The sequence below is a fragment of the Musca vetustissima genome, unplaced genomic scaffold (genome assembly GCF_032173495.1).
Source record: "Musca vetustissima isolate MV318-11 ecotype Yass unplaced genomic scaffold, APGP_CSIRO_Mvet_v1 utg30349, whole genome shotgun sequence".
In the NCBI taxonomy this organism is placed as follows: domain Eukaryota; kingdom Metazoa; phylum Arthropoda; class Insecta; order Diptera; family Muscidae; genus Musca; species Musca vetustissima.
Genome location: NW_026880282.1, coordinates 1 through 9,541, shown reverse-complemented (window position 1 = coordinate 9,541; position 9,541 = coordinate 1). Strand labels below are relative to the sequence as shown.

At 32.8% G+C, this 9,541-nt stretch overlaps 1 protein-coding gene across 1 annotated transcript; it reads right to left on the bottom strand.

Annotated features, from left to right (window-relative positions):
• Positions 1 to 5,474: 5,474 nt before the first annotated feature.
• Positions 5,475 to 8,027, bottom strand: LOC133325811 (tetraspanin-9-like). The gene is made up of 4 exons (XM_061534531.1): positions 8,016 to 8,027; positions 7,751 to 7,939; positions 7,475 to 7,645; positions 5,475 to 5,651 (listed from the first exon to the last, which is right to left on the bottom strand). The coding sequence occupies exons 1-4, from the start codon at positions 8,025 to 8,027 to the stop codon at positions 5,475 to 5,477; spliced, it is 549 nt and encodes a 182-aa protein (XP_061390515.1).
• Between the last annotated feature and the right edge of the window lie 1,514 nt (positions 8,028 to 9,541).

The following is a 9,541-nucleotide window of genomic DNA, read 5'->3' as shown; positions in this document are numbered from 1 at the left end:
ATTAAAAATAGTATTAACTTTAAGAGGATGTAATTAGAAAACATAAATTATTGTAAGCAATTTGTCATAATATTATGATATTTCCAGTTCTCAATTTTGCACAAGAACACTCCCATAATATACGTATTCACATTCGCCGTTCCAGTACGTAATTAATTATGAATTTACTTCGTACTGACTTGGCCACCACTATTCAATTGCTGCCATTTTTAGCAATATTTATTTAATTACCAAAATATTGAAGTTTTTTTTACATATCCCACCGTGTCCTGTGTATATTAACGACAATAATGTTAGCAATTTGCCCCACATTAAATTTATGGGAATGCCATTCGAATGAACATTTGACCACGAAACACTTAACATTATTGTGGCACTTTGTCATCATCTGCCAGCGAGGCGTCAACATTTTGCACCGTTGTCGGGGGGACGCCTGCAATCATCGATAATCTCAAAATAAACAACGTCATGTCGATGATATAGATATGAGAATGATGATATATTTGTACGAATGTCAACTTATTGGCAAATAACGACAATCCCCAATTACGCGGGAGGGATGAAGTTCTGTTATGGGTAATTAAATAAATTTTATTTGTTCGATTTTTTTTTGGCCGGAGCCCACTTCGGACGGCTGTTAAAATCGCTCACCAAACAAGGATATGGTGTCGTTAATGGATGTTAAATTCTCAAACAATTAGTAGCATTGAATTGCGTCGGGGGTGATTAATAGAACTGTTGCGTTAGTGTTTTAAAAGTGACATCAAATGTCATTAATTAAAAATAATAATAAACGAAAAGCTTTAATGAATATAAATTATAGAATTAATTTCGGATATATACTCGTATGCATAAAAAATGTGCACATTTATATATTTATATGTAAATATATATTACAATATTTGTGTGATTGTGATTATTATTTGATAGTCACAATGGTTTATCACATCATCAAATATTCACATGATTGTAAATTGTCTTATTACAATATTAAGAGAATGAATTTATTGTAATAATTTTGAGCGATTTTTACACGGGGAAACTCGATTAAAGCAACTAATTATTATCGAGATTTGATTTAATAAAATTTGAATTAAAAAAATTACGAATTTGTACAACTTATAGCCTAGACAGACGACAGCCTTAATTTGCATTAAAAGATTCTTAATTTGAATTAATATTTACCCCTGACAGACGAATGAAACTCAATGAATTTCAAATGGTAATATACGAATTAAAAATTAATTTGTTTAAGGGGACCCCTCCGTTCTCGGGGTCAAAATTTTTGTTGATATAATTCGAACCTACACTGATTAAAGAATGTTCCTACAAAATTTCAAGTGAAAATCTTAAGAACTCTTGAAGATATATCCGATTTATTGTGTCAGCATCAAGTGACGGCTGAAGGGCTTCTCAAACTTAAAACGCGTTTTTCTCTAAACATTTTTTTGCGAATGGCGGGCACGATAACTCAAAAACTAATAATCCAATCGGTTCCAAATTTTGCAACGTTTCTCTGGGAGTGTATAGCTCTCGTATGAACTAGGATAAAGCCAATCGGTGAAGATCTTCCTTACTTTTTAACTTGGTTTTCGGTTAAAAATCGGCGATTTTCCAAAAATATTTTTTTCAAAGGTGCACCATATTGTTAATTTTAGAGCGAAGTCAATAATCCTAGTTCATACGAGAGCCAGACATGTACTCTTTCTAACACCGTTGGAATTTTCGGATTCCGATGTTCCAGTGAGGTGTTATCATGCCCGCCATCAAAAAAAAGACTTTTCTTTAATTACAAAAGACAACAACAAAACAGTAACAAAACAATTTTGTAAATTATTTTTCTTCTCTTTTAAATCTTCAAATATATATGTGCAAAGTTACACATATATTGATTTACCAGCCCATTGAAAATCTTAAATTTCGAATGTAATCTTTTGAATTACATATTAAAAGTTTAAAATGCAAATGAAATATGTGTAATAATATAGGAAATTGCACCATTATTTTAATTATTTTAAAGACATAGTATATGCACCTAAAATTAATCAAAATTAAATTACAGAAGAATATTGAGAATACATAATTGTCAACATTGTCCATATCTCTACTAAACTCAAAAACTACTGCACCGATTTTGACCAAATTGTATGTACAGGCTCTAAGGGGCGTGGGGAGTGTTAATTTTAAGATCGTTTGACAAATGGCGCGCTATATAATTTCTATGCGTTTTGCCCGATTAGAGATTGGGTGCTTAATCGACGTACATAATAACGACATACATAACCTGTTTTCGTGAATAGCGCGTGGAAGTCCAACCAAAAAATGAATAACTTTTCAAATTGAAGTACAAATAATTTAATCTACTTATAAAAATGATGTAAAAAACGTATAGTAGAGCATCAATTTGAGAACGGCGGGACTGGTTTGACTAAAAATTCCTTTCAGTTATCTGTAATTGAATTGGGAGGGTTTTTATAAAAGAAAATGTTGAGAAAAAATGGGCGAAAAAAATTGAAAAACACATTTTCAGGAACGGCTGGGACATATACCATGAAGTGATACTATACCGACAATTTACAGAGATGTTCCTTACCCTACTTGTAATACCGAATTAAATGCAATTTATAGGGTATTTGTTACTACTACTATGCAACATATGGACAACAGATAAGGAGGCTTAAAAACACATAATAATGGCAAGCCAATTTTTCTATGTTATAAAACCAACACATGACATATACCCACACGATACCTGAATCATTTGCTGAAACTTAAACGTATTCTAAATAGGAATCGAAACCAGCTATATTTGTGGAAAAATGTTAATACATACACATACGTTGTTATGTTTAGGATATACTAGTTATGGAGGATATTATTGAAACTTTTCTTATATTTGGAAAGTATATATATCTAAATTCGAATCCTACTTGGAGACAATTGCGCATTAGATGCTCGAAGTGTCTATGCGCCTTTATTGTTCCTCAAATATATTTTTCATGATGTGAAAAATATTTCCATTGAGAACTGCACTGCACCAATTTGACTCACATTTTCCTACGTTTGTTTTTAATTGCAGTGGGAAGAGTTTTACCAAAGAAAATTTTGAGAAAAACATAAAAAATTCGCAGATTGAAGTAATCAAATGTTGTGTTACTTACACCTTTTATAACTCGAAAACGTCTGCACAAATTTTAATGATTCGAAGGACTTATGAATCGTATGTGATCAAAATAGGAATAGTAATTACGCCAACCATACTAAATTACCTTTTGATGTGAGAGTAGTTAGATCCAAACTTGACCTTCTCCTGAAAAAAGTTGGGTGGAATAAGTTCGACCAATTGATAAACTGGAATACCACACATACTGACATAATTTTATATTTAACAATATTACTTAATATTTTGAGGTATCAGTAAATCATAGTTTACCGTCGTGAGGAAAATACTATGCGTATTTTTTATTGCGGAAAATTTACATAAATTAAATGGTAAATATTTTCTGAAATATATATTTTAATGGATTCGTTAATTTTTACCAAACCTAAATTGAAAAAAAACAACATTTGCCGGGTCTGCTAGTATTTATATAAATTATTATACATATTGTTGGTTATGTAAACCTAAATATTTATTTCATTTTAGATCGGCAAAAAAGAAACACAACTTCAAAAGTAATCAGAACAAGCGTTTCTTACTTTATTCTCTCTACGGATGGGGTTTACCAACGGTGATAACAGTTGTGACGGTGACTTTAACTAAAACAGAAGTTTTAAGCGAAAATATTCGACCCAATTTCGGACATGGCAGATGTTGGTTCACATGTAAGTGCATTAGGACAACAAATAGTTGGGCAAAATATGATTGGTATTAATCGAATTGTTTTTTGTTCATGTTATCAGATGATTCAGCTGGCTCCGCCAATCTATTATTTTTCTCCGGACCCGTTGGCATACTCTTCCTGATCAATCTTATACTTTTCATTCTCACCCTGCGCTACTGTAATCGGGTCAAACGAGAAATATTCCGAATGCAAAGTTCAAATGTGGAAAAACCAATAATGCGTCGGCGATTCTTCGTGGACAAGGCCAGATTTGCAATGAATACTAAACTATTTGTCGTCATGGGCATAACGTGGTTCCTGGAGTTGCTGAGTATAGTCTTTTATGACCACAAAAAGCTTTTCTTTTGGGTGATAAGTGATTCGTTCAATGTGCTATTGGGCGTATCGGTGTTCTTTATATTTGTGTTTAAAAAGCGTGTGTGGCACTCGGTTCTGGAGAGGATTGGTAAGTAACAATTCGAAATATTGACAAATATATATGTACGCACACGACGTATGTTATCAATGTGATTTATTTGTACTTTTAGGACTAAGACAAGTTGATTCATTAAAGAATGGTCCCACCGGAACCATGTCAACATATACCCATAATAATATATCAATGAATCGCCTTAACGCCATTGATGGCAACGCCTCACTTTTGAGTCCGAATGCAGCGCGACGTGTGCCAACAATTTGAATGTCTTGAATGTCTCGCTACGCTTTTGTAAATAAACACTGGAAACCTCATACTCGTACTTAAGTATAACTCTCATGTTTGTTTTTAAATTGCACAATAGTTTAGTTGTTTTTATATTATTTTGAGTCATATATAAATTATTTAAAATAAAACGCTTCATGTTTTCATTTCATTTCCAAAATACCTCCTGACATTCTTTCGCTTCAACATAAGTCCATTCAACATTAATTTGACGATAATATGAATATGAGACAATCATATGTATGTGTATCTTCGAACAGTACTGTAACAAACACTTCGAATATTTAAAATCCATGCCACACAACTTAAATACGATCACGAAAAAACGTTACAAAACGTATATACAACAATAACGTCTGCTGTATTCAGCATTGAAATTGAAGTAATATAAAGATATATTTACAACTCCGATGCAGCTAAAATTCTAATACGTATATATATACGAGAGATAAAAAAACGTTTTTGTATTCATATTATTATTTATATCGTACACACGTATGTATTTCATTTAAATTGCATTAGAAATAATATTGCATTCATAAACTCCCAGTATTATATTTATTATTTGAATGGAACTATCCCTCTCATGTAATTTCATTTGTATGTTAGCTATTACATCTCCTCTAGTCCTTTGAATACGAATCAAAAATAAAGAAAGCTTTGAAAATGTTTGCCTTTCAAAAAATAAATCTTAAAATTATAAATTTGTTTTTTTTATTTATTATTTACATTTGGTAAGTAAGAAGGTTTAATTTTTATCAAATAATTATCTCATAATCACCCTTCTGGTGCATCATGGAGAGTCCGAAGGATAACAGTGAACCAAATAATGGAAATAGGGCTATCACAGATGTTGATACTCCAATCGTTGTGAAATTGTCATTAATCGAACTTCTTAATTTGTAAAAACATCCCTGGAATGATAAAATTTAAATGTTACCTTGGACAGACTTCCAAAACTTGTACTTTTCATTGTGAGTACTTACCACCTCAAATAGTCTGCTCGCATCCACTTTGGAAGATTCAAGTCGATGTCGCTTGTAACACGAATTGGGTACGGCTGGTTCTGGCCAATCCAAAAAACTATCATTACCACAACAGTGTAACTGTAATTAAAACAATAATATTTGATTTATCACGTTGGTTTATATATAAAGTGAGATCCACAAACGCTAGTAAATTCCGAATAAGGAAACACAAAGGCTTAAATCTAGTTTAGTAAAAACGATCAGATTTTTCTGAAAATTTTTCCAGAAGTTGATATTTTTAACCTAATTATGGGGATATATTTTTTCTTAGGAGACGTACCGGGGTATTTGAACCGGAAATTCAGGTACGAATACCCGGTTCTTCGTATCCGATACAAAATGTGTATAATTTTAATGTTTTTTTCCTTGTTATTGTAGGGTTCGAAGGCCCATATCTCTCGATCCACAACAACGTTTTAGTCTATCATTTGATTCAGAATTGATAATGGTCTATAATGGATCCAAGTTCGACTTTTAGGGAGTTTACCCATTTTGTATTAACCGGATCCGTAGAATCGGTTACCCGTACCCGAACTTCCGATCAGAAAAATCTGATAGTTTTTACTAAACTAGAGTTGTTCCGGCGTTTTACATATAGCCAAAAGTATCAATGTTATAAAAGACCAATCGGATCCTCTTTTGATTCAGACGGAATGCCTGAAGCAAGACATTCACATAATGGAAATATCTCTGATACGGGATAGAGACTTATGGGCTAATTTAAAACTAGCAAAAATGGTCTCTCATAACTTTTGTTTGCATACAGGGGTTTCAGCTAGCAGGAGAACGGGACCGCACCGGGCCTTTTTACCATTGCTCGCGACACGATCTTGCACGAGTCATATGGCTACCGGGTCACACAAGTTTCAAAGCAGGGATAGAAAATAAACAATTTAAAACGATGTTAAGTTCGGCCCAGCTAAACTTTTATTATGACATTCAAAATATGTAAAATTAATGGGGGCTCCAAGAAGAAAACTCATGTTATGATGGGACCTTGAATATACCAAAAAAGATGTGAGAAAAAGAGAATTATCTTATGGGGGTCTAGCTTTTTATGGAGCTATACCAAAACGGTGATCAATATTGACCACTTTGGGTACTGAAATTTTATTTAGTAAAGGAACCCACACATCATGTACTAGCAATGCCTGTGCAAAATTTCAGATTTCTATCTTAAATATTGCGATCTCTATCGTGATTTCAACAGACGGACAAACATACATACGGACATGCGTAAACTGACAAAGAATTCTTTTCTGATCAAGAATATATACACTTTGTGGGATCTCCGGCAAATATTTCGAGGTGTTGCAAACGTAATGACAAATTTAATATAAAAATGTGAAATGGTAGTAAAATGGTATTTTTAATATATTTGTACATCTTTTCAAGAAAACGCAAACAAAAATTTAATTAGTTTCATAGAGATCGATTTTCAGGATATTGCCACACAATATCTGACAAACATATCCGGTTACAATGTATTGCAACTAATTAACTTTTGTATTTTTCTACCATTTTGTCAATAGGAATACAGCAATCACGTCAATATCTTTATCTGCAAGGCTTCTGGCAATCAAAATCATAATAGATTGTAATACAAAAAAATATCATATATTAAAATATTATTGAAATTGTACTGTAATAGTCATGGGGGTACTTCAGTTCTTTTTTGAGTAAAAAGGTACTGAAAAAAAGTATTTTGTATTGAATTGTCCATCCCTGATCTATGGGCAACAACTCACCAGAAATGCTGTAGGTCAGTGACACTTTGATGACAAATCATCTCTTTAAATTAAAATATTGCTCTAGAACCTGTACTTTCACAACTTCGAGAGGTTGTTACTTTTATCTAATTTTGATTTTTAATGTCATTGACAACTTCATAATTTACTTACATTCTTTTGAATAAAGTCCATACTGGCCGTTGTATTCCGTTCATCATTATAGCTTTTCATTTCCTTCGCAATGGCATCGGATACACCTTCCAATAATTCGCCCTTATAGGTGTGGACATAAATCGAGAGAGCGATTAACGAAAACAGGGCCATTATCAGAAAACCGCCGTACTAATGAACCAAAGAAACCCCAAGCAAAAGATAATCGTTTAAATATGAACTCGATTACCGTTAATGTGGCAGTTCAATAGACTTTCAATTCCGATTTCTACTTACGAACACCAGCATAGCTGAATCGATCTTCACAATGCACGAACAGGCGAGTGAACTAGCGAACACAATAATAGCGCCAATTATAATAACAACCATGGGGGCAATATCCGAATACGATGGATTGATCTTCAAATACCCCTGATAGTCGGTCTGCAGCCACACTCCAATCCATATTAACGATAATCCAGACAGCTAAATAAGAAAACAAATCAGAGATCCAACGTGAATTTCATTGACATTTTAGATTATTTTTTTTTTTCACTTTTACCCAAAATGCCATATTGAAAAGTAAAAGCAGCGCCCTGATACAAGGATATGAAATAAAGCGGCCATTGTCTCTGGTATAGGTTTTCGGCATTTTTTTCAGATTGCAGCCACCACAGCTTACTGTGAATATTAATATTCAGAAATCGTGCTGATCCTTACTTCACACCAGCGACAGATTGAGAAGCACTTGAAGACTGTTTTCTTACAACTGCACTTCAATTAAGCGAAGCCACTCACTTGGTCTCGTCGGTTATCTGCTCAAGAACGCTTCCGATAAGAACAGTAGCGTTTATTCTCTGCAAAAATATGCGGTGCATTCAAATGAATCTACACCAATATGGGTAATCATTCATATCGCAAATAAAAAAACATGCATAAATATGTTATGTTATATTTATTTTGAAAAACGTAGTGCAAACAAAAATACTGCTTGAAAAAATATATTTATGTATATACACATACATATACACCCTCAACCTATCTCATATGTTTTATAAGCTTATCCAGTCGTTTGTACGTTGTTCCATATCTCGATGTATAGATTTAATCTCATATTGGTTTTACAATTTTCTTTTTCAATTTGGACTCTATGTAGGGGAGATACCGGAAGGAGTAGATCGATCGGCCACATATTCGGATTTGATCCAGGCTTAGTAAAAATATAGATGAACTTGTAGATTTACAAGTGTTTACAATTGGAAAGTTGGAATCTGGACTGAGACTGCGGAGTACTGCATTTTTTCTGCAAATAATATAGAAACAAATGTCCCACCCCTTTTCGCCATCAGGGAGGCGAAATGCCATCTGTGATCCTTACACAAATTCCATCCCAACCTATGATATTTGACTAAACTAAGACCCTCAGATATAAGACTAAACTAAAACCCTATTATGGATCGCCTATTAATGAATGATGTTTTTCACACACGATAGTTAAAAAAAACGATATTAAAAATGTTGGCCATGCAACATTCGATTGATTCTCTCTTAAATAATTTGAAGAAAAATTTACATTTACATACATATTCGTAGTATGAAGTGTGGTATTCCACAGAAACAGAATCTTGTACTTTTAGAATCGTTTTTGTAATTGATTTTATCGAAAATTAAAAATTTTAACTATTACAAATTAAAATATTTTCATAATTGCATCCATAAAATTTAATGCGACCCAATTGAATGTACACATCACATCGACAACGTGGGATAACAGTCAAAATGTTTGTAAACAAATAAACACAAACACTCATTCGCATTAAAAAAACAACAACAACATATAAACACCCATATCTATATAAAAGTAAGTATGCCATTTTCGATTTTTAAAAATAACTACAATAACAACAGCAGCAGACAAGAAATACAAAAAGTCACTGATTTCTTTCGTTTTGTATGAACATCAATCGGAATAGGGTAGCAACTGACAAAAATATGAAATGATAAAATTGATCAAACAATATATGGAGTCAAATATCAAGGTCATCGCGTTATTCATTGGACAAAAATAATTATTCGTGGAATTAGATT